This window comes from Eschscholzia californica, unplaced genomic scaffold (assembly GCF_041429995.1).
Source record: "Eschscholzia californica isolate CP2 unplaced genomic scaffold, dmEscCali1.0.p SCAF_3, whole genome shotgun sequence".
Classification (NCBI taxonomy): domain Eukaryota; kingdom Viridiplantae; phylum Streptophyta; class Magnoliopsida; order Ranunculales; family Papaveraceae; genus Eschscholzia; species Eschscholzia californica.
The window spans coordinates 3,069,293-3,095,073 of NW_028238420.1; the positions used below are offsets into that span (position 1 = coordinate 3,069,293).

A 25,781-nucleotide genomic window follows, 5' to 3' on the forward strand; every position below is an offset into this window, starting at 1 on the left:
GGGTTAAAACGAAAGATACAGTAGATTTCCAGAAACCTAACACCTACATCAGCAAACCCAATCTCCAAAATAACAACAAACCAGATATACAAAAAAAGCTTAGGAGCCACAAGAGAAGCTATAGAAAGCATATGAAATTATTTCGCGAAGCACCAACCACCTATAACACTATGTTTTCCGATTCGTAGGTTTCCCAAATCTCAACATTTCTTATTCATCCTCCTCCAAATAGCACATATAGTCTGCATATATTATCATTCTCATCAAATAATAAGGTATTACCATTTACTCATTAAATTCTCAATCGACAAGTATCATACTTGACGTTAGCTACAACTTTTCCACCATGAACTTCAGATTAAATGTCTCCTAAAACATCACGACACAAATCGAAATTTGAAAAGACTATATATGAGTTAGGGTCCACCTCAAATCATGGCTTCAATATCCACCTTTATTTGCACCATGTCAGAAAGGTGAAGAAAACAGAAACATTAGGAGGTAAATTCATGTTGGAAAAATAATTTTACAGTAATAGCTAGTTGTTTTTACAAGGTAAAGTTACAAACGGAAAAAAAGAAAAAATACCCGCTTTTACCCAATAAATTCTAGATAAACAAAAACCTCTGATGAAGAACCAGATCATGAAACAAAACAGAGGCTAATTTTTCGAAGCTATTTACCCTTTTCTCAGCAAGGCTTCCTCTTGTCTAACTTTGTGTATATATTAAACCATTTCTTTTTCTTCGACTTATCACTTGTACTAGCTCTTTTCTCTTTCGGTCCGTATTCTTCTTCCTCTTTTGACTCCTTGAATGAACCTTTGCCAACTCTCAACTTGCTACTACTTGAACTATGCTTCAGGGACGAACAAGTTGTGTATGAGGCATGAATTGCATTCCTTTCCTTCAGAAGATCATCTATCTGAAGAATTCAACAAGTTTCGCAACGTTAATTATCCCCAATATCACATGTATATATATATATATACTAGGCAAAACCCGCATCCATAGAGCGCAAATAAATCTGTCGAATATGCGAGATTCAGTTATGTGAGTATGTTAGATGAGGAAAGAGCGCATGTTAAAAGTGATACACCTCAAAAATAATTACCCGAGTCTACTTATCTGATATTAGTGAAAATGTACCTTCCATTATCGAAATAAAATGAAATCACACAAATGATTTCCCCTTAACCATAGACCACCTCCCTTTAGCATATGGAGTTGATGACTCGGACAGACATCCCCCATCTCATTTGTTAAACATAAATGTGTATGCTATGCAAGTTTTTAACGAGGGTAATGGAACTTACGGACTGCATTTCTTGTGCATATCTATTTGTCATCTCCGTGAATTGAGCTAGGACCTGTCACATTCTCTATATCAATATAACATATAACATTTGTTACTTTAACAGATTCTGAGAAATAGTTGGGTAAAGTCCAAACCTCTCGATATTCTTTCTCGAACTTCGAGAGTTCTGCTCTCTTGGTTAAGATTTGAGCTTCTACCTCCCTGAGTTTGATTTTCTCTTCTGAGAACGGTCTGGCACAAACAACTTCTATCGTATAGCTGACACTTTTGAAAAAGTTATCACCTGAATATAAAATGGAAGAGGAAACAAGGTTTAGTTCAGACTAAGAGTTCATGGTGAAGAAAAACAGTTTTTTTGCTAGATTAGGGAATCACGAAACTGACCATAAACGGCAAATACATGGGTGCCTGCTTTTAACTCAGTTATTTCGCATGGCTGAAACCCATCTAATTTTTTGAAGAAGCTGGAATCAGGGTCTTTTGTAGCTCCTGCCTATTGCAATGAAAAGTCAAGAAGCAAATCCGACATTACCATTATTAAGAGACTGTTATTAGAGCAACGATTGACAACTTCAAAATATTTGTAGTAATTTTAGAGCTTACAGAATTTACTGTTTGTTCCAATCGATATACAGGAAATCCAAGAAAGTACATCCCAGCAGATGTAGTTTTCCCTGTCTTTGAGCTATCCTCCTACACGAGAAAGAAATTATGCAATCGAAACATGTCAGAGAAGTATCCTGTTGGATTGCATCTTTGAACTAAAAGAAGAAAACGGTGTTATATTTATAACTGCAGGTGAATGAGAAAATATGCAAGTAACTACGAGAAAGGAAGTATACTAGTCTTACGTTTAAATTTCTACTTCTACACAAAGATAAGCACATTCATTCATGCCCAAGGATAGTCACCAGTAACATTATAAAATTGATTGCAGGTCGGGGTTCAGCTAGTCGGGATACCAGTGGTGTTGGTTGATCTCCTAAACTTTGTAGCCTCAACGATTTGGCGAATACCCAATCAAGTCAGTTTTTCAAAAATGTATGGTATTTTAGGAAGTTCGGTAGACCAGATATGAAGTTCAAAATTCAAGTTATGCTAAACAAAACTTAAACCAGGTAGCACCATACATACTAGAGAAACTAAGCTAAAAAAAGATGAAAGATCTTACTGGAACACCATTAAGCAACATTTAACCGTCTATAGAAAGCAAGGCTTCAAAGTTTAAAATTCCAGTTGCGATAAAATAAAGATCTAAAATTTTCAAGTACCTGTAACGCAAGGCCGAGACCGCCACACTCTTCCTGCTCAAAGTACAACAGCTGCATACAACCCAATCCCACAGAACAAGCAAAGGGATTATACTTTGCAAAGCAAAAAAGATTCATCAAACATTAGGCTCGCTAAGCCTTTAGACTAGTAATCTAGACAAACCTTGAATTTGCTTTTGTCTGGTGATTGAACTCGACACACAAGCCCAGCTTGTGCTTCCTCTTCTGTTATCGTCACAGAATAGAAATGAGCACACTGTTTCTCAACCTGTAAGAGTAAGAAAAATATTCAACAGCTTTTAGTTACCAAGTACATATAATAGCACAAAAGTGAGAAGAGTAAAATGAACGGATAAAACATGACATACTTTTTTACAGAAAGGTTGGCCTAGTTCAAGTTCATGTACGGTCACAACTCCATTCAGTGCCTCCTCAAGAACAGTTGCAGAAACAGTAGTCTTAATAGGAACTCCAAGCTTACTATTGTAGTACAAGATGAAAAAAAAAATATATTAGGGTTTCATGTCACAATTCAACTATCCACGAAGAAGAGTCTCTCTTCCCTACAAATCATGCTAAATCTTACAATGAACTTACATACCTAAAAAGTGCAGCAAACATTGTATTCACAGCTCCTAAACTTGATAAATCAACCTCCAACTCTTGGCCTTCGGATTCAACAGCCTATATATAATTCATTTAAGTAACCCTTTACTTTAGCATCACTTCTTGAATCCAAATCTATAAGCGAACTTAAGCACCAAGACAAAAAGCAACTGACATTGTGATTGTTAAGCTATTCATACAATACCCTTACCTCAAAACCAGCTGAATCGTATTGACGCCTTTTGTCTGGATCGGAAAGTATGTTATAAGAAAATGTAACCTCTTGAAATATATCAGCTGCTTCAGGATCATTTGCATTTTTATCAGGATGATACCTGAAAGAACCCTAGAAGATGTAAGAGCTAAAAAAACACTACCTTTACAATTCTAAACAATAAAAAGTCCAACTTTATACTACCAACAATATCAAAACACTGCTATTTACTCATGAAATATGAAACACATCAGATATTCAGCTACTTCTTCAAATTTTTCGAAAGCCCTCATTCATAATTATCATTTTCCACTTATTTCTATACCAAAAATTGCACCTTTATAGATCTAAATAAAAAGCCCTAAACTTTAAACACAAAAACTAGAAATTCACAGAAGAAAAAAAAAAGTAATCATTATTACATAACGAATCAAACGCACAAATTTTAAAAAAAAAAAAACACAAAGAGAGAAGAGAGAGAAAGTAAAAGAACATACTTGAGAGCCATTTTTCGATAAGCGGATTTAATTTCTTGATCTGATGAGTTTCGAGATACATCAAGAACTTCATAAGGATCTCTTCTTTGTGATTTTTGTTTTCCAGGCTCATTTTTCTCCCTCTTTGAGGAAAATCCATGAGCCGGCATCTTCTTCACTACTTCAAATCCAAATCCAAAAACCTAATTTTGAATTTCTTCTTCTTCTTGTTGACAAAACCTCTCAAATAGAGATCTGTATCAGAAGAAATGGTTATATTAACCTCTGATTTGTTTCCAAACTTATCAGATTCGTTATCTTCTACAATCAAAACCCTTGTTACCAAACCAGATATAGAGATTAGAGAGAGAAACTATAGAGAGAGGAATTTCGTGAATAAAAATTCATTTTAAGAAGAAAAATCAAAGTTCATAAAAGGGGAAGGTATTAAAAAGCGCCCTGGGGTGGGGTAGGGGTGGGAAAAAGATCCGGAGACCGAGATAAAAAGTGTCCATGGACACCCAATGGTCGTAACGGTCAGTGTCCGACCGGCTCGAAAGAATTGGCGGACGGTCACGGTCAAAATTCTGGGACCGACCGCTAACCGACCGACTAATATAGACCGTCCAAATAACCGACCTGTACGAGTGACCGAATAGGTTGACCGACTAAACTGTCCTCATTTTTAGAAGTTGACCGTTGAATTTTATAGACATATAAATATATGATGGTCGTTGGCTATAGTCATATAGTCCTCTAGAAGACCAAACTTTAATACATGGCTTAATTATATATCTTGTCAAATGATGATCAACTGTGTTTTTTTTCTTTTTTATATTTACTTTTGATTTCTTGGTTAAACATCTTCATTTGGAAGTAATTTTTTTGTGGTAATAAAAATAAAGTTCTGAATTTAAGTACTCCCTCTGTCCAAATTTAAGAGTCCCGTATTCCTTTTTCGTCTGTCCCAAATTAAGAGTCCCATTCCTCTTTTATCATATAAAATCCATAGATTTTTCAATTATACCCGTGTTGACAATATATAATGTAGTTATTACTTAATTAAAACAATTCGTATTTTGGTAAGCTTTTAGGAAGAGATAAGAATAATTTGTGTTTATGGAAACTAATCTTATATATATAGTGCTAATTCTTTTGAATTCCAAACATGTTAAAAATTAATATGGGTAAAAACGGAAAAGTAAAAGTTGTGAAAAAAAGTTACGTTTTTAAAATGGGACTCTTAATTTGGGACGGAGGGAGTAAATTTTATTGGAAAGCCCGGACCGAGACCGTCCGGTGTCCGACTTGCCCGGTAAAATAAACGGTCTTGGACGGTCAATGGACAAAAAATTCTTGAGAGTGACCGCCCGAGTAAATAAGTGGTCACCAATAGTTTATGTCCGAGTCGACCGGTTCGATGAAGTTAGAGTCCGGTACCGACCGGTCCGGACCGATTCCCACCCATACCCTGGGGTGATTTGTATTCATAAAGTAGGGAGCGGCTAAAAGCACCCGTTAAAATTGTTGGCCCCCGGCGGTGGAGATTGACCACGATCAATCTCTTTTGACCACAAACATATGTTTGCATTCGCTGAAATTTTTGTACACGGAGAAAATCACAGATTAGATTCGGACTCGTACCAGTTCGAGGGGTTTCGGACTGGTTAATCTGAAATCACAGACCAGGTTTGGACTCGGGTCAATCCAAAACTTCTAGGGCTGGCCCGAGTTCGACCCTAGTCTGTGATTAGGGTTCTCGAGAGTATTTTTAATGATGGTTTTGGATAAAAAATTCTTTCTCTCTCTAACGCTTCATCATAGATCAAAGTTTGTTTGAAATCAAAATTATTTCCACAATGGTTTTACTATCGTTATCTCTCTAAAACAAGAATTTTTTTATCTCTCTAACTCGTCATTGTTGGTTGATGATGATGATATTGGAAAAAAATCTCATTATAAAGTGTTGATTATGATTTGAAGCAAGATAATAGATGAAGAAGACAGAAAAGAAGTAGAAGAAGAAAAACAAAAAAGGGGTGCTGAGGGGGGCTGGGCTGGTGCCTCTATAGTATGCACTCAGTCGAACCGGAGGCTAACAACACTTTTAGTGGGTGCTATTAGCCGCTCCCTTATACCACATATGTACTTTTTTTTGGTGGCCAATACGTGGACAACTAATTCTTTTATATGGACAACTATTTTCGGGCCCGACATTAATCAACTATACTTGACTTAATTGACTTTGATTTAATAAGGGGACAAACTTTACAAGTACTTAAATATGAAAACTAATTAATTTGAGGACTATCAAACAATACAATAGTTAAAGTAGAAAACTTAATTGTCATTCATCTTCATTCATCATCTTCTTCTTCTTAATCTTATTCTTTTACGACCATTGAAAGTAACAATTTCTACCACTTCACTGTATTATTTATCAAACCCTAAATATTCATAAATTCACAATAAATGAATAAAAAATCGAACCATAAACCGTTCAAAATTAATGAAATAGGAATTTAATCATCTAAAGCTGAAAGGTGATTGAGACTTTCAGACCTAAAACAACGCCAAGAACTAAAACAAGAGGATGTAAAGTTATTAATCCTTCTTTTGTCAATTTAGTCGGGGTTGGTTCTTCAACTTGAAATCCAGGTAATGAATTATAAATAGTAACCACCAAGTAGTCCAAAAATACCCAATCATCCAACAACACCAATCTAAACACCTCCACTCTTTTGATTCCTTCTTTGATCTTCTCCTTCTCTTATCTGGAAAATTTTCATCAATTCTAGTTGTTGTTAGGGTAGGAGAAATAACATTATTAGGAGGTTTTGAACTAGTATCAAGAGATTTAATGGTATAACCCACACATGGTTCAACATAACAAAGTTTCTAGACCTAAGAATTGAACCCATCAGCAAGCCTAGTTTAGAAATTGAACTCTCATCAGCAACCCTAGTTTAGAAATTGAATCCATTAATTAAAATCAGAGTTAGGGAGAGAGACAGAGAAACTTAAGAGGGTGAGGGTGGGTAGAGAGAGAAAGGATAGGGAAGAGAAGATGAATTCTTATATGTGTTATTTAATGGGGTAGGGAAAGGAAAACGTGGTGGAGAACAAGATGAGATTGTAGGATGTGTTAGTAGGTACAGTACACACCCTACAAAGAATGGGGTTTGAGGGTAACATTGTGGGTGATGAAGATGAAGATGAAGATGAAGATGAAGAAGTAGAAGAATAAAATTTAGGGTTTAGGGAAGAGAAGATGGAAAACTTGAAATAAAATTTCTAATTCTTAAAGGACATGGCTAAAAAATCATATAGTGATGTCTCCTTAAAAACTGTTGTCTATATAAGAATTTTAATTTTTTTAGGTGTCCACATAAAATAGTTGTCCATATAAGAAAATTGGTTATCCATGTATTGGCCACTTTTTTTTTTTTTTTTTTTTTTTTTTTTGTTGAACACCACATATGTACTTAGTACGCATAAAAATACAGATAAGATAGGGTGTAGACTAAATCGAAGTTGCTGATTATTACAGCAAATCTAGGGGTGTATTACTTTTTTCAACCTAATTTTATGAGAGAGAAAATCAAGGATTTGAATTGGAGATCTCTTGATAATATAATAGTACTTGTTTGACTGGTTTTCAGTCATTTGAGTTAGACATAAACTTAAATTTGAAATAATGGTAATTTTTCTTTTTCTACTTTAGATTTGACATCTGGTTTTAAGTTTGAATTGATTTTAACTAAATTATAAAATACTGTATTTATATTTTGTGTGATCAAAATGTGAGGACTCTTGGGAATTCTATACTGATTTCATTGATTCAAATGATTTAGTTTAGGCTTTTTTGAGCTTACTCTTTCGTCACTAATTGATAATTGAGTTTACCTCCCTCAATGGTGGGTAATTGAGCTTACACCCTAGACTTACTATTATTGACAAAATCAAAAAGATTGTGTTTGGCGTATGTGAAATAATTGTGACTACCAAGAATAATTATTCTTCAGTTCAACAAAAAAAAATAAAAATAATTATTCTTCAATATAATTCCTAGTAGAGATTCTACCTTACTTTATTGTTTGATTTGTTCGGGAATATGATTCGTAAAGATTGATTTTGTTTATATATTATTTAATTTATAATTTTATTATCACATGCCAAACATATCTTTAATAGTTTTGATAAAAAATTTAAAATCAAAGGGGTAAGTTCAATTACTAATTACTGAAGGGGGTAAACTCAATTACCAATTAGTTTTGAGGGAGTAAGCTCAAAAAACCGTTTAGTTTAAACAATTCAAACCAAAACATCACCTAAATTAGAATTTTATTATCCAAAATAATCTAAAGTTATTTCGTTACATTATCATTATTATCATACCTTTCAAAAATATAAATTAGACGATTCGATTTCACACAAATCATAATTATTGCAAAGAAAAAGCATTGGGTTGATTCCAAACTTTTTAATGTACCCACATAAAATCATTGGATGAGTACAGTACACATCGCACGTCAAACTTACTTACAAGCATAGTAAGAATGAAGTTACGTTTACAATTGTCATGAAATCGTTCCAAAGGCGTTCATAAATTCTAAAATGTCACATAAACTGTCAGAACAACCATTCTAGTAGTGGACATTTATTTATACTCTTAATAACCAAAGAACAACCATTCTAGTAGTGGACATTTAATTATACTCTTAAACTCCATACTGAAACAAAATTATATCGATTGAAATTTAGATTTAACTTAATCTGAATAAATGATCTGCTCAACACTTGGTTGTCCGAGTGGTTTAAAGTATTGACATATACACCAAAAGTCTGTGGAGGTCCCGAGTTCGATCCCCGGAAGAGGTGGAATCCTTGTGTTATTAAATTAGAGTTATTAGGATATAGATAATGTAGTTGGGCTTTAGGCATAGTTAGTGGGTTTAGGCCATAGTTTAGGTGGACTTTAGCATGTTCTTGTTAAATTTGACAGTATTGTGCTTATCACATCTTTGATGTATCAACGTCATTGTAATGACTATACTACGTCGTAGTCAATTTCCAAAAAAATAATAAAAAATAAATGTTCAGCCTCATATTTGTAACCCAAGTGGTTCCAAGGTGTTGACATAAACTCCAGAAAGCCCCGGAGGTCCCAAGTTCGAATCCCAGAGAATGTGAAATCTTTGGTTATTTGAATTGGAATTATTAGGGTATAAATAATGTTGTTGGGCTTCAGGTCATGTGTTGTTGAACTATAGGCCCGGTCTTGTTAGTGTTTGAGTGGCCGGTTATTAGGGCTTCAGGTCAGAAAGCCCTGGAGGTCCCAGGTTCGAATCCCAGAGAATGTGAAATCTTTGGTTATTTGAATTGGGATTATTAGGGTATAAATAATGTTGTTGGGCTTCAGGTCATGTTGTTGAACTATAGGCCTGGTCTTGTTAGTGTTTGAGTGGGTGGTTATCGAGCTCATCACATCTATGATGTATCAAATGACAAATGTCACGACTTACGTAGACCGTAGTCGTATTCCAAAAAAAAATGCTCAGCCTCCTATTAATCATATCAACGCTCAAAGAGGTTAGAAAAAAAAAACCAAAATTCTCCAAAAAATTATAGATAGACAATCATCAACATCCAATTACAGAATCTCAAAGCCACTGATTACCCTTTTTGCCAAATTCCACTAACTTTTTTCTGCCCTTATCATTTTTGTACTCATACATATATCTCTATCATCCACCACAAAATAGCTGTTATGGATGAAACATTTTCATCATACTCTGTTAAGTCCCACAAATAATATCTGTCTAGGGTTAGGGTTTAGATCTCTCATCTCCAATGAAATCTCCTCTCTCTCCTACTAAAATAATGATTACTTAGTATTTATTAAAGTGTTTAGGCTTTCTTTTGGACAAGGTTGGTGTCATTTTCTGCATCTTTTTGTTTGTCTCCTTTGGCTTTATAATTACTACATAACTTTATATTTGTTAATTATTTTCAAATATCGTAGAATCGATTTGAGGTGGACCAACTACCAGAGTCCATCTTATCTCAAAACAGCGGCACGGCATGATCTTTCATGAAATTGTGAAGTTCACTTTGGTTCAGTAGTAACCTGTATGCATCTGTAGTGGAGAAACCAGTGCCCCAATCTTATTCTTACCGTTAACGAAGTAAATCGATTTTGAGCTTCAGATATCTAAATATGAAAAGAAGAAAGTTGTGAAAGAGAAATGGAGTATGAACAACTATAAAGATATAATAAGTTGTAGAACCTATCTGCAATATACTATATTCATAATTTAATTGTATATCAAGACCTAGATGGAGAACCAAAACTACAGAGCATTTTCAAGGTACATGCATAGTTGAAAAAGACTTACTGAGACGACGATGAATCCATTCTCTTGCTTCCTTCACACTCACTAGACCTTTCTCTTTGACGAGTTTCTCCTCCTCAGATGCTCTGACAAAACAAGTTTTGAAGAATCCAGACTTTCATCTTCCTCCACGAGCCTTCTTGAAGATTGTCGATCATTTGTCTTTTGGTTTCATCTGAAAAAAGTTACGGAAGTGGTGTGTGGTTTTTCTCATTGTCTGACTTTGACTCATCTGACTCTGCTGAATCTGAATTGTCTGAATCAAACGGACCCAAAATCAACCTCAATCAGCTATTCTGATGGACCAGACAGTACCGAGTCAGAGAAAAACAAAATAACAAACATTCTAACATGTCTCGAGACAACTCAACCCCGAGTAAAATTTCAGATCTATCTTGGCAAAAAAAACATGAACACTACCTCTCTCAAGGTCAAAAGGTTTTGGAAACAATCACCTGGAAGGAACACACTCAACTTTGCAGCGATCTCCTACTGTACTTAAGAGGCAAATGAAACTTGAAAAGTATGTTTTTATTTTGAATCAGTGGATTCAGTGCTAGAAGTAGAAAATAAAGGGCAGGATTGGTCAAGAGAGGGTTTTTTAGTTTTTCGATCATCACCCCATTTGCATCTCTGGCAAAGCTTCCCATGTGTAACAAACAAACAATTCAAATCAAATTTTAGTTCATCAGGTATTCGCTTGTTGAGATGAAGATACGTCTTTTCCCTATCAGAGTTGGTGGGTACCCAACCCATAGCCTTTGTGATCCTAAATACCTGTACGAGTTTTCATGTTCAAAAATTGAGCCACATGTCAATGATCAGACACAATGTTGCATAACTTGAGCTTCAGAACAAAAGAAAATGTCACATAGCTTGACCATTAAGATATTCAATAGACTCACGTGAGTGTCCACGGGGAAATCGTCTAGCTGAAGCTGGAACATCAGAACGCAAGCTATCTGCAAAAAGTTTCAACAACTTCAGCAATTCCAGCAATCTCAAATATCATTAAACAAGAAACGAACAAGCCTAGAGGATATAGCATAAAAAGGTGTTAAGTTTTCTTTTGCCTGATTTTTCTTGTTTCAGGATTCTAATCTATCTAACCCGATGTTATCTGAAAGCTGATCGCTCCGGTACATGATATGGGAAACGCTACCTGATATGCTACAATGTGAGTATCCGGCATGCTAGGGGTATACCTCTAAGTTACCCACACTATTTTTAGTTGTGGTACATTTTAGACTATTTTCGTAGACAAACCATACCCCTAGGATGCACATATAATAGATAAACGTACTCACAGACATTCTATACCCGTAAAACGAAAAATAACTAGTTAGCTGAAATTTTTTGGGTTCATTACCACTGAAGATTCCAGTACGTCAAATTTTGAGTACCGCACGTTAACCCACCCAAAAAGGGTAAGCAGAATCGATTATGTGGTACAAAAAGGGAGTTGGAGTATCTAGTAACATTGATATAACCAACATATTAAACAGTTTCGGTAACTCATATAATAAGCACCAAGAAGGTAATAAAGCATCTAATTTATTCAAAACAATGATCCTTAGAAGATTAAGATTCATCAACCTAAAACTACCAAATCAATTTGCAAGGCATTAAAGAGAATATGATGAAGAAGAAAACGTACAGTTTTGGGTCCAATTCCTTTAAAACCACAAAGTTCGGTTTTGATATCATCAATTGACATCTCTCTCAAGTACTCCAAACACAATTTTCCTTTCTTTTCAAGCAATTTAGTTAACAAGTTCTTAATACAAGCAGCTTTTGTCACAGCTAAACCACCACATCTTATTGCATTCTCTATACATTTTGATTCTGCATCAAGAACCTTCACACAAACAAAAACAAATCACCCAAATCATGAAAATAGAATAAGCTAGATTGAAATAACAAAAACCCTAATTCTCAAATACCCAAATAAGCTAAAAACCCCCAAAAATTTGAAGAAAGATCAGATTTTTTTTTTTTCAACTCACATTTTCCCAAGTTGGGTAAGTTGATTTTAGAGAAGCAAATGCCCTTCCAGAGTTTGATTCAGTGGTGTTCTGTGATAATAGGGTTCTTACTAAACCGTCCAATACAGTTTCTTTTGAAGTTTCGAATGATTCTGAATTTGTAAGCAAGAGTTTATTATCTTCTGATTCTTCCTCTAATGGTTCTGATTTGACCTGATTAAGGTCTGAAGATGTTGAATCTGAAACCCTACGATACTTGACGAATTCTTGAGGGAAACCGTGTAAAGCTAGTAATTTGTCTCTAACAAGTAAGCATTCTTCAGGAGTTGGTCGAGTATAAGTTGGGTAGGGTTCGTTGTTGGTGATTTTCAAACTCAGATTTTTAGGGTTTTTGTTAGGGTGATCTGTGGAACAATGGTGCTGCTTTCTCTTTCGGTTTCTCTCCATCTCGATTACAAAAGGATTTATGACTTCTCTCAGAAATCAAATCAGAAAATGGGGAAGAAAATTTGAATTCGAAATTCAAGGGCTAACCTTTTCTTCAGTCCCACAATTAAGCAAGTAAAATTTGGTGGGAAATTTGTTGCATTTTTAAGGATGGTCCTTGGGTCGAGTCAAACTGAACGGACTCAACAGAATTAGTTGACGATTTGATGAGCTCGACTTTAGCCTATGATTAAGTCAAAGTGTTTTTTTTTTTTTATGGGGAAATGTCAAACTGTCCTTGATTAGTTTGGCTTCGATCTAATTTTAAATGGATGGGAACCAACCGTTGTTCACTCGAAAAGATATCATGTAATTGCTTAAATTCGCCAGTCGACTATAATGTTTAGAAGATTGTTCAGTTTGATTAAGATATTTTCAAAATGTCTTTCCTACTTCTGTCTATTCGTTTCTATCGGGAGGATATCCCTGATTGGCTCTCTTGTGCCTGGAATGACTTCCCTCAGTCCCGTCCCTACTTCTTCTCATGCCACTAATGGATTTTCAGTTTTGAACTCCACAAATTCAATCTTCAGGGGTCGCAGGTCGGAGAGAGTCCACAGTTTCCATTGATTGGGACTTGACTACTTCAGGTGGATCCAATCCTCTTCTTTCTATTTAGGGTGGGTCCCTTTCTATTGAATGCAGCTGGTGAGCAAACTATTTATCTATATTACCATTCTAACTTGTCTTTACTGAACCGTTGTAATATGGAATATTACCCCTAGCTCGCAGCTTATCCTTCTTAATTACATCATCCCTAACTCACAGGTTATCCTTCTACGTTACATTGGATTTATTAGATTTGACGTTTGGTTCGATTGAGCGAGTTGTCTTCGAACTTGAGCCGAGAAGAAAAAGAAAGCTTAATAGAGATTCTCCTCTCCGATGGAGTAAGAGGCTCCTACTACAATATGTAATATTGCCTACTTTACAGGTTACGGGTGAGCTACGAGCAGGCTTGATACCACTCATTCGGACGCTTCGGACTCCAGAGCTTACAAAAATTCTGATTGAACTATTCTTACATAGGTCTTTCCCTTGAGCAACACGCGAATTCCCTAACTAAAGAAAGAACTGAGACTGAAAAATGTTATACCAACGCTTCCCTTTTTCTTTGTAAGTAAACTTCCATCTTCTAAATGGAGAGGAAACTCACCTTAGCAGTTTGATTATCCATTTTATTCGCCTGAAATTGAAGTTGTTACTGTAGCCGTTTTTGAAGAATGCTGCGAACCCGACCTAAACGCTTCCCGAGACTAAATCCTACTTCGGCTTCGAGGGACTTCCCTTGTGTTGGCTTCTCTCACGTCAGACAGATGCATTCCTACTTAAAGAAGGGAACCATTTCCATCTATATAAGTATTTGCAATGGAAGGAGAAGGGGGTTGCTAAGGTCCATTCCTCTGTAGGGTGTAGGGGTTCAGTTAAAGCTTTGGGTGGGAAAGAGATTCTGATGTAGATTGTTGCGGAAGCGTAAAAGTAATGGAATCCACCATTGTTAATAAACTAAACTAACGAAATAAAACTGATAAAATAACGATAAACAATAAACTTGATTAATAACTTGATTAATAATAAACTTGGTTGATAATATTCTCTGATCTGAATAACAAGGGCAGACCTAACTTCCTTTTATAGGAACTTAGAAACTCCTAGATAGACTCAAATTAGGATTCCTAAATATTAAAGATACTCAAATATAGAAACTTCTAAACCTAGACTTAGTAGGAAATATTAAAACATGAAAACTCCTAAACTTTAACCCTAATGGACTCGGCCATGAGGCCCTCTAACTAGTCCGGCCGTGAGGCCCATCTTGATGGTCTCCATCATACTCCCCGACCGAGAACGAACTTGCCCTCAAGTGAGACTCAACAATGCAATCCTTAATTCCCACTTCGAGCGAACGGTGCATTGGGGTGGAAGGACACCCACTTGGACGAAATCGCTAGCTTCAATCTCATAGTGCAAAGAATCTTGCAAAAATAAATGTAGGAAAGAAACTTCCAACAAATTGCAACATCTCCCGTCATCTTTTAATTTGATGAAGAAGATCACAAACACCACATAATATTTTATGGAAAAATCAACCTTGAATTTCTTCACTTGAACGATCTTCCCACGTTCATCTTCGTGTTGCTTATAAACCAAACTCGAATATGGCTTAATCAAATTTAAACTAGAATGAACTGACCTTTTCAAGCTAAAAGAGGATAATTCACTTTGTTCTTCTTGTTCCTCCGTCATTGAGAAAATTTTATTTTTTTTGTCAAGAACTTCTTCAATACCATCGAACACGGTGACCGAAGTAACATTCGAGAACTGTCTACTGGATTCAATCTTTGTCTCCACATATGAAAAATATTCATCTAAAGGAAGAAAAACATACCTAAAGATGTTTTTCAATGTAGTCCAATCGTCGACGAATTTTTTTCCTTGATCAATGAGTCTCCATTGCATCTCGTTGAATTTTTCATAGACTCTTTTAGACAAGTGTTGTTCGATGACAAAAACCTTATCTTCGTCATGGACTTCTTGGTTTATAAACCAATCTTCCATCTGTTGAATCCAAAAATCTATATGATATTGATAATCAAACATAGGAATTTTGGAATCGACATTAATTTTGTTTTGATCTTTTCGATCAACATAGAGTTGTTGTGCATCTCTTAAAGGATCCCAACCTAAACGCGGAAGATTATTCCAACATTCAAGATGAGAAGTATTTAAAAAAAATTATCTGTTCCCAGATTCTTAAAGCTCTGAATACCAGCTGATGTAGATTGTTGCGGAAGCGTAAAAGTAATGGAATCCACCATTGTTAATAAACTAAACTAACGAAATAAAACTGATAAAATAACGATAAACAATAAACTTGATTAATAACTTGATTAATAATAAACTTGGTTGATAATATTCTCTGATCTGAATAACAAGGACATACCTAGCTTCCTTTTATAGGAACTTAGAAACTTCTAGATAGACTCAAATTAGGATTCCTAAATATCAAAGATACTCAAATATAGAAACTTCTAAACCTAGACTTAGTAGGAAATACTAAAACATGAAAACTCCTAAACTTTATTCCTAATGGACTCGGCCATGAGGCCCTCTAACTAGTCCGGCCGTGAGGCCCATCTTGATGGTCTCCATCAGATTCGGTCGTTATCGTGTATCCCATTGCTCTTATTACAGTGGTTTATTTAAGTGTTGCCTCTGGGCTCCGGTGAGAGCCTTAATTTAATGGTTTTTCATCACCCTCTCCAAGACAGGTGCCGCATTCATGGAGGACGACACATTAGGGGATAATCATGAAGGAATCTAAAAATGTGAGTAGGAGATTCTAGTTCACAGCAAGATGCGGGCACTCAGGTTAGTCCCACAGCAAGAAGCGGTCAGGATGTAGAGACAGAGAGAGTCAGGGAAGTTCCTCTTATCTATAGGTAGGAGCGTAACGTCTAAATAGTTTCCTCTAGTTGCTCTAGACTCCTCTCTTTCTCCCATCTATCAGACTATTTTCGTCCAATCTTTTTCGTTTTGCTTAAATACCCATTTATATCTCCATTTGTCACTCCACCACCTCTTCGACTACCAACATCTTTCTTTTTTTCTCTCTCTTCCCACACTCTCCCGCGACAATAGAGAAAACCCCTCTTTCGTCACCTGTCCCTTTGTCTAGGACAAATAATACCCTCAGTGCGGAAGAAAACTCCTCTTCCGTCACCTGCCCCTTTGTCTAGGACAAATAATGCCCTCAGTGCGGAAGAAAACCCCTCTTTGGTCACCTGCCCCTTTGTCTAGGACAAATAATACCCTCAGTGCGGAACGAAGTCTGTAACCTTCTAACTATAGTTTGGGTCACCTTATTAGTTATTAAGGACCCTTTTGTCTCAGAGGAATAAGCTTGTAGTCAATAGAGAGTAGAGAGGGAGGTATGGGTATGAGGAAGAGATGAGAAGACGAAAGCAAGAGAGAACAAAAAATAACGTACTTGCAAACCTAGGCAACCCCAGAAGTTAGGCTGACAGTTTTACCAATTGTCTATTTTTTTTTCTCTAAATTTTGAAATTCTCCCCTCTTCACATTTTTGACAGGTACATATATAGTGTGTTTGGATGACGGAATCATGAACCGTTGATTGGGTTTAATAGCATAAGTTTCAAGTACATGAGTAAAATCAAGCAGTTAAGTATGATTACTTTGTTATACTAACAAGGAAATAATGGAGAAAATGGTTCAACCACTGACTCCCCTATCCAAATCTCCATATAGCCTAGAATTCATCAATCTAAAACCAAAAGGCCCAATTTTGGTGGAAAATGTCATCTACTACTCAGTTTCAAGACACCCTTCACACCCAAATTTGCAGATTAAAAGGAGAAAAGGATAACACGATATGTTAATTTGATGTACACTGACTTGTAGAAGGGAACAACAAAAGCAATAGAAATGATGCTTTCAAAGTCTGATTGTGTCAGATCAGATGACACTAATCATAGGTGCTGCCTTTTCGAACGAGGTGTAATAGCCAGTAGAATCTTCTTCCTCGGTCCCTGCAATTCAAGAACTCCTTCATTAGAAGTGCGAAATAGCTCAATCAATGCAATGTTAGTTGCTTCATGGCCTAACAGCTAGAGGAAGAAGGTTTTCTTCTCTTCTCCGTTTAAGAAGATCAAAGATAAAACAGCTGGTTCCGCCTTGGTGCCTCCTGCACCCTATGTTCCACGTTATCAAAGCAAACAGTCTTGGGGCTCGAAGGTGCTTTTCATAACATTTGATGCCAATCCAACCATATCAAGGATGTAATATAAGATACAGTCTAACTTTTTAATGCTGAAGAAAAGGTAAGCAAGTTCAGTGGTATATGATATACTGAAAATTGAAATACAGGCAATAGAAAGAAACATTCACCATCACATTTCGAAGTATGCTAGTTGGTATATGATATACTGAAAATTAGATGGGTAGGAAATATTGAAGTATAAAGAATAAGCGAAGTAGGATTTTGACTGGGTATTTAGAAACAAACAAGCAAATAGATGATAACTTATTGAACAAAAAGAAGAGAGTCAAGAGACTAAGAAATGAAAATACCATTGGTATCCCCAACTCTTTGAGGTCCTGGTCCCCCATCTGCTTCAATGCAGTCATGTCCACCTACAAATTAGATAGGATATGCCAATGTCAAATGGCAGATGCAGCTCTGGAAATTAACTTCGAAATGGAATTTCATAGGCTAAAAGGTTACTGTTCCTAGATCGACTTTCTACTTCGCTTTTAGCAAAACGGAATTTTTACATAATATATATATATATATGTATCACTGTCATGGAATAGCACATTATCGAGTCGCTGTTAGACCTTACATGAACATCATTTACCGCGAACTGGTTCAATATCTGGTTTAGCAAGGCTAGTTAACATGTGTATGGGTCTTGTATAAAAACCAGGACACAGTTTGTAATGCCTCAACATCACTATGATAATTTCTATGTTTCTCCCTCCAATGCAAAATGACTGCAGCTGTGAATAAATTAGGTGTGACAAATGCGTGGGATAAAAGATTACTTACTTCCTCGGCTTGAAACATAATGGCGTACTTCCCCAAACCAAGTGAATGTAACAAGCTAGCAACAGTAACTGGTTCCTCTCCCTACATAAGTACAACAAGAAGGAAATGATAAGAAGATGTACTCATAATAGTGGCCAAATCTTTATCTTAAACAGTCAAGTATCAGACCCTGCAACTGAAAAGATGTGTGCTATGTTCTCTATTTTGAATATTAGAAAAAGGTAACGATATAAAGTAACATTATTTGAAGTTCAAGAACTTGATGTATAAATTGGATTACACTTCGCTAAAATAGGCTAGTGATGAAGACATACTTCCTCAGGTACACGAGAAGAGTAAACAATCAAAATAGGAAAGTTAAAGCTGGATGACCTTAGCCGAAGCACCTAACAGAGAGTGATGGAGTAAACTGTGAGAACTTGAACCTTGAGAAACTCATGTCATATGATCATTTCTATTCTCAGAACCACATGGATGTCAAATACAAATCTTACTAAAAGTAATAAGATAACAGTCGACACAGTTAACAGTGGCCCAGAGTCAGCAGATATCATATTCCTCACAAAAGATTAACTTCCACTTGTAAAATGAATCTACTGTAGGAACTTAACCATAAACATTATGGTTTTTCCCCCCTCAAACTTCAAACTTGTATGGTATTAAACCATTATGATGGAAGCTACACATACTAGTATGTAAGACATATCCAATACGTTATTTTATTTTTTTTTCTAAGAAAAACTAGCCATGCACCGAACACAACCATCTTGTATGAATGAAGAAACCGGCTCATGAACAGAGAGACCTGTAGACTCCCACACTGACAAATGAAATGAGCAAAATGGGCATCAAATTACCAGACGACAGAAAACCTTACGCATCAATTCATCACTCACAACAGAGCAGGACAATGAATACAAAATTTTGCATGCTCTCAATAAGATAGTAGATACTAGATAGCTTAGTGCTACACCCAGCTCTCAACGAAGTAATTGGTTAGCTACAGTACCTCTTAAGTCTTATGTTTGCAACATACCAGGTTACTGCTATTCACTTTTAATGGTGAACGAATATACAGAAAAGAAAAATGCAAAATAGGGATCAAACGAGCACACAGAAGAGGGCAAGGAATCTCACAGAAGGCGAGAGAGCTGAACCAAAACAAAACAAGGAAATACGACAAAATAAGACATACCAGTTTACTGCTATGGCAATAGTAAAGAACAAAAGTAAGAAAGTTACACTATTACCATATATGGGGTCTTTTGCACGATACCAGGGGCACTTGGTCGGGAAACTCGAATTATTGGCTTTGCCGTATCAGCGGGTAATGTAGATTTCGGCATAAATGACATATGCCTTGAACCATCAAGAACTTCTCTGCTCATAACAGGATGGGGTCTTGAAGCACCAACAGGTCTAATTTGTCTTCGGTCATCCATATTCCTTGGTGGTGAAAAACCTCTAGAAGTGCTGACAATTCTATCAGGGGATCTACGTCTCAATCCATCTAAATTCCATGGCGAGTAAGATTTTCTCATTGAGCCCATATCGAGCAAATCATCTGCACTTCTGGTTGGAGGAATTCGCCTCACAAGGCCAATTTCCCTTGGATCAGGCATACGTTCTCGTGGATCAATTCTCAGTGGAGGCATAGCTGTTCTAGACAGCTTTTCACGGAGGTCCATTTCCTGTTCTTTTTTCTGCATGAGTTTGTAACGCAGGTCGTCTTTACTAACATGGGTACCTTTATTCATTTAAGAACATCGAAGTCAGTATGGAAGAGATCAGTATAGATACAAGAGTAAAATGTTTTCAAGGCGAAAACTGTTCTGCTTGGTACTCCCCACATTACCATCATCTAAACTTTTGCCATCTCTCCTCTGCCTGCATGGCAAAAGAACCTCATCAGTTCCAAAATCAAATGAAGATTATACAACTTCATCGAGAATCTTTTACGCCTCTTCAAAGATAAGCCCCTGTCACAAGTTTTTTAGCTCAAGGTGTCGACAGAGACTCTCATTTTTCCAGAAATTCTACAGTAATGACAAAGGTAAACCCTATTTGATCGACCTAACTAACAAGTGAAAGGTCGAGTTTAACAAGTTATATAGAACAACTCCCCACTCGAAAATCCAAATGTACTCATACGTCTTGACTAGAACTAAGCTTGGAAAACTAAAATAGACATCGAAAATGGCAAATTGAGAAGCTACCCTTAAATCATACCGTTTGTTTTCGAGTTGCCCTCTGTAAGAGGGGGGTTGGTCGACATTGTTTCCCCCCAATCTCTCTCTTATTGAACGTTTGTTTCCAGATAAGCTCCCACCATAATCAGGTCGAGTATTATCTACTGAAACCGAAATAGGTCTCTTTACAACCTACAAACCAAAAAGCAAAGATAAAAGAAAGAAACCCTAAACCTAATAATATACTTAGTATTGAACAAATGAAGCAATTAATAAAGTAAAAAACCAAAATATTGATCCAGAATTACATAAGTTGAGGTACAAAAAACAATATAAAACCCTAATTTTAGCTCCAAATTAGTGAAAATGAGAAGTACCTGACCACTGTTCCCTAGAGTAATTGTGACATGGGGTTTTGACATTTCTTCTTCCTTCAGGTTCAATCAAGTATTAAGAAAATCAAGAAGCTCAAAATAATCGATTCAGATAACAAGGATTTGAAACAAGTGTTTTGAATCGTCCAAATTTCGGAAGCTCGGGATCCTAAAATGAATCAGAAAAAAAACCCTAATTATCATAAGCTCAGGTAATCGAACGAAATATAAATCTATGAACAAACAGGAGAGAAAGAGAGTACAGAGAGGGAAACGAAAGTTTTAGAGAGAGAAAGAAACCTGTAAGTGCTCCTTCTTCTCGTGAGAGAGAGAGAGAGAAAGAAAGAGAGCAACCTGGAGAAAGTGGTGCTGGCCCAAAGGGTTGAAACCCACCGATCCAAGCCCAGCCCAACCCAGCCCAGCCCAGCCCAGCCCAGCCCAGCCCAGCCCAGCCCAACCCAACCCAACCCAGTATTGTATTGCATTTTCTTTTTGTTGAGAAAGGTCATTTACATTCATGAAGGAGTTACACATATTGGTCTCAAAATGAAACAGAAAATTACATCCAAGGACTAAAGTGCAACTTAGTTAACCATGTAGATGTAGTGGGCGGGATAGAAATTATACACTATCTGGACTAGAATTTATTAAAGTCCTTATATTTTGGGAACACATATAGCTTCTTTCATGAGCTTTTTTTTTTCAGCGCTTAAATATAAAGGCTTTATGATAAGTTATTTTGGTTGTTTGGTATGTCATGATAAAAGAGCTTTTATCCTTAACAAAAAAAAAAAAAAAGGATAAAAGAGCTTTCTTTTATCTTTAAAACATAGGTTGCATTTGGTATAAAAAGCTAAACCTAATCTAAAGACATGAGAAATTACTTAAAAGATAAATTACACAAACATGAGTTAACATCAATCTTGATTCTTGAACAGTTATTTAAAAACTCAATAATAATTAACAAATGAATAAATTGGAACTTTACCATTTGGAACAAGCATAAATATTGGTGAGGCAGGAAGAGAGAAAGTTCTTAAAAGAACCCAAGAAAAAAAATATGGAGTAGGGTGTTGAAGACTGATGGACTGTTGAAAATACTCATTTGAAGACCTAAAACCCCATTTTCAAGCTCAAGACGGTATTTACAGGAACACAAGATAGGATTTTTGATATACAAAATTAAAATATGTAGAATAGGGTGTTCTCTTTTATCTCTTTAAAGAGGGAGTTTATCTCTTCATAAAGAAGGTTTCTAGAGAGAGAAAGTTCTGATCTAATCAGAAAATAACAAGGTTTTCTAATTCATTACCTCCATTAATCCAATTGGAAGTTCTTGACTTGAATTAGATCATCTAGACCTTTAATTTTCAATTAAACTAGTATGTAATCCAATCAAATATTGAATATATTACCAATGATCGATTGATTTTCTTTTGTTAAAGGAACACAAATCAACAAATTACCATTCAAGTTTGTTCAAACATGAACGGTTCCAAAACTGATGGTTGTTTGCCATTAAAGATCAGTATGAGTAACCTTCTCAAAACCTTAAATTTCGATTTTGGTCTTGGTAATTATATTTAATCACCATAAACTAAAAAGTACTTAAAATAATAAAACAAAAATAATTTATCCTTTTTTTTTTTTCTGGAAATTGACTACGATATACGATCGTCATTACAATGGAAATGATACATCAAAGATGTGATAAGCACGATAACCGCCAAATTTTAATGAGAACATGCCTAAAGTCCAACTAAACTATGGCCTAAAACCCAACTAACTATCACCTAAAACCCAACTACATTGTGTATACCCTAAGAACCCAAATTCGATAACCCGGATTCCACCTCCTCTGGGGATCGAACCAGGGACATCCAGGAATTTTTGGAGTGTATGTCAACACTTTAAACCATTTAAACTAAGTGGAGACAAAATAATGAATCCTTTTACCAAGCTACATGTTTCCACAACTAGAATAGCTATGCAGTAAAAATCGGCGACTAGTCGGGACTTGTCGCTATTAAATCGCTAGGCGGAAGCTGCGCCGATGCGCCTACCAGCAGTAGCTGTAGTCGGTTCTAGAAACGAGTTAGTCGGCGCCTAGAGAGCCGACTGGACCGAGTCGAGCTAGGTGTTAGGCGCCGACTAACTCGGTTCAACACAACTGACTTTTTCCAACACTTCAACAGCCCTTGTTTTTTAAGGTATCGTTTTTTTTTAGGGTTTTATCCCCTTATTCTCCCATCAAACTCCAAGAACAGCTGAAGAATGAAGAAGTCTTGCCACCATTGAAGCTCCACTCGCTTTTCTCTCTCTAGATCTTGTCACCCGTCTTCCGTCTTCTTTCAAGATTTTTAGAGAATTTTTTTCAGATTTAATCTCTCTCTCTCTCTCTAAAACTTTTCTTAACAACTCAGGGTCATGTCAGAGAAAGAAAACTCTCTATCTCTCTCTAAAACTTTCTTTAAAACCTTACAACTCACATTTTTTTGAAAATTGAAAAGAAATAATTGTTATTTTAAATGACTTTTCATTTGAGCTATTATGTTTAAGCCTAAAATAAAAAAACCTTTTATTTTTTTATTAACAACTCAGGGTCATGTCAGAGAAAGAAAACTCTCTATCTCTCTCTAAAACTTTCTTTAAAACCTTACAACTCACATTTTTTTGAAAATTGAAAAGAAATAATTGTTATTTTAAATGACTTTTCATTTGAGCTATTATGTTTAAGCCTAAAATAAAAAAAGAGAATGATATATTGGGTGGAAATATTTGTAGTCTAACTCATAAATCTTAATTACTTTAAAAAAAAATCATAAATCTTAATTAATTAAATATGTTATACAATGATTTTAAGTTCAGTAATGTTTATGATTGAATTTTAAGTATCCTCCCCAATCTATTATTAGCAGTAAAAAATGAATGTTATACATGCATAATTATATAATATATAATTGTATTATTCGATGAAATCCGACTGGTCCCGATGAAATCCGACTGGTCGCTAGGCCCCAGTTGGTCGCCTAGTCCCGGTTTCCGATTTTTCCAGCATAGTAGAATAGTTCCCCAAAAGAGATTAGAAATATTAAAAACTATAATATTCAAAAAAAAAATCATTCAATATCTATAATGAATAAAAAATTCAAAGAATTGCCAACACAAGGCACAATTCAATCTTCACATTTCATAAAAATAAGTCCCTAAAAAAACTAGAATGTAATCTACTTGACAATATATACATTGAATTGAATGTCAAGACATAAAAATTGAAAACTATCATATTCATGGTCAACTCAATCATGTATAAGGGAAACTAAAATGTCACAAACTTCTCATTAAACTAAAATCTTGAATTGTTAATTCATGTCCAGTAAAGATTTAGAAGAAAACTTTTTAAACACCAAAAACCCTAAACCTTGGCTTGAAAATTTGGCATAAAAGAATAAGCAGACCTTGGGGGTAGAAGATCTAAACATGGAGGGAGTTCAACCAAAGTATTCTTCTTTATATCATACATTACAACCTTACTAAAAGAAGACTTAAATGAGTTCAAGCAAATCATGATATAACCACCATTACCACTACTACACTTGAGAGTATCAACGAGCTCATTCGTGTCGTTATCGTAGCTTAAAGTTGTCGTACAACGAAGTACTACTTTTCCTCCAGTACTATGTTTCAATTCCCATATTTGTATCGCGTCGCTTCGATGAGGATAATCATTTTCGCGAAGAAGAACGACAAGAAGCTTTCCTTCACACTCTACTAATTCCATCAATTTATCGTAACTATCATACATTCTACAGTCAGTCAAGGAAAATGTCTTTCTTCGGGTATCAAGACGAAATAATTTTGTACTTCTTCCATTAAGACAGTTCAAAATTATCTGCCCTTCGTCACCTAGGGTTATCACAGTAGGAACTCTATATACTTGTCCCCATTCTAGGTCTAGGGTTGCTTGAACTTTAGGATCTTTGCTTATTGTGATTTCATTATCTACCCAAGTTCCTTCTTCTGATGAGTAAACTTTTAATACTAGGTTTGGATAAAACCCACAAATCACAAAAACTTTATAAACACTCTTGTTCAATGAAGTATGCATAGAAATCCCTCTAAAATCACCATGAAGATCAAGTTTAGGTAATGATTTTGAAAACCCAGTTAGAGGATTACAAACAATGAAATAATACTGATAATAAGATCCAGTTTTGAATAAAATTAGTTCAGAAGATGAAGTAACTGGATTTACTCTTTTACCAAGTGTTGGATGAATATATGGTAATGGAAGTTGAATATGTTTCCAACAACCTTCTTCTATGTCGAAAACTACACCATTCCATACGGTATGTGCTAAACCAATAGATTTAAACATAATAAACAATGGGTTTTGACAAGCATGAGAAGCACTTGAGAATGTGGGAGAATTATGCATTATTGATTTCCATCTTTTGCATACAAATTGACAAGGAAAAACGTCGTCGAAAAACGGAAGCTTAGCTAGTATTGTTTCTACCATTGTATCGTCGAGTTTGTTCCATGGATTTGGTATGTACTTACCCGATGATGAAGTTGGTTGATCATTGAGTATCTCCATTCATATATATCAATCACCCACAATGTTAAAAGAAGCTTGAAACAGAGTATGAATAATGCAACAAGGTTTTGTGTTTTATATAGTGAAACTAGGGTTTTTAATTAGGGTATAAATAATGTAGTTGGGCTTTAGCCCATAGTTTAGTTGGGTTATAGGCCCGGTCTTGTAAGAGTTTGAATGAGCAGTTATCGAGCTTATCACATCGATCTTTGATGTATCAACGCCAAATGTAATGACTATTGTAGTCAATTTCCAAAACAAAATAAAAATGAAAGATTTGGTGTTTTAATTTGTAA

At 35.6% G+C, this 25,781-nt stretch overlaps 4 protein-coding genes across 9 annotated transcripts; all 4 read right to left on the minus strand.

Annotated features, from left to right (window-relative positions):
- Positions 1-510: 510 nt before the first annotated feature.
- Positions 511-5,459, minus strand: LOC147547702 (chaperone protein dnaJ 16-like). Of its 2 annotated transcripts, XM_086667929.1 has the most exons (12): positions 5,355-5,459; positions 3,906-4,343; positions 3,406-3,529; positions 3,190-3,272; positions 2,957-3,068; positions 2,752-2,856; positions 2,589-2,639; positions 1,921-2,010; positions 1,702-1,810; positions 1,452-1,600; positions 1,316-1,369; positions 511-924 (listed from the first exon to the last, which is right to left on the minus strand). In XM_086667929.1, exons 2-12 carry the CDS (start codon positions 4,052-4,054, stop codon positions 691-693), a joined length of 1,260 nt encoding a protein of 419 aa, XP_086524055.1. In that variant the 5' UTR covers positions 4,055-4,343; positions 5,355-5,459; the 3' UTR covers positions 511-690. The 2 variants fall into 2 exon arrangements, with proteins under 2 accessions (XP_086524055.1, XP_086524054.1); XM_086667928.1 differs by lacking the exon at positions 5,355-5,459 and having other exon boundaries at positions 3,906-4,381.
- Positions 5,460-9,836: 4,377 nt separating this feature from the next.
- On the minus strand, positions 9,837-12,919 carry LOC147547703 (DNA glycosylase superfamily protein). Of its 4 annotated transcripts, XR_015237268.1 has the most exons (6): positions 12,286-12,899; positions 11,937-12,137; positions 11,185-11,241; positions 10,735-11,056; positions 10,283-10,535; positions 9,837-10,098 (listed from the first exon to the last, which is right to left on the minus strand). XR_015237268.1 is itself a non-coding variant. In XM_086667752.1 (4 exons), exons 1-4 carry the CDS (start codon positions 12,709-12,711, stop codon positions 10,811-10,813), a joined length of 930 nt encoding a protein of 309 aa, XP_086523878.1. In that variant the 5' UTR covers positions 12,712-12,919; the 3' UTR covers positions 10,123-10,810. The 4 variants fall into 4 exon arrangements, 1 of the variants encoding a protein (XP_086523878.1); XR_015237267.1 differs by lacking the exon at positions 9,837-10,098 and having other exon boundaries at positions 10,123-10,669; positions 10,750-11,056; XR_015237265.1 differs by lacking the exon at positions 9,837-10,098 and having other exon boundaries at positions 10,123-10,535.
- Positions 12,920-16,866: 3,947 nt separating this feature from the next.
- On the minus strand, positions 16,867-21,350 carry LOC147547704 (Sterile alpha motif (SAM) domain-containing protein). 2 transcript variants are annotated; one of them, XR_015237269.1, is made up of 8 exons: positions 21,186-21,241; positions 20,889-21,054; positions 20,552-20,703; positions 20,178-20,209; positions 19,573-20,069; positions 18,173-18,403; positions 17,845-18,102; positions 16,867-17,303 (listed from the first exon to the last, which is right to left on the minus strand). XR_015237269.1 is itself a non-coding variant. In XM_086667753.1 (8 exons), the coding sequence occupies exons 2-8, from the start codon at positions 20,931-20,933 to the stop codon at positions 17,244-17,246; spliced, it is 930 nt and encodes a 309-aa protein (XP_086523879.1). In that variant the 5' UTR covers positions 20,934-21,054; positions 21,186-21,350; the 3' UTR covers positions 16,867-17,243. The 2 variants fall into 2 exon arrangements, 1 of the variants encoding a protein (XP_086523879.1); XM_086667753.1 differs by having other exon boundaries at positions 17,845-17,907; positions 18,323-18,403; positions 21,186-21,350.
- A 2,950-nt stretch (positions 21,351-24,300) lies between these two features.
- Positions 24,301-25,485, minus strand: LOC147547705 (F-box only protein 13-like). Its single transcript, XM_086666064.1, has one exon. It carries the CDS (start codon positions 25,483-25,485, stop codon positions 24,301-24,303), a length of 1,185 nt encoding a protein of 394 aa, XP_086522190.1.
- Between the last annotated feature and the right edge of the window lie 296 nt (positions 25,486-25,781).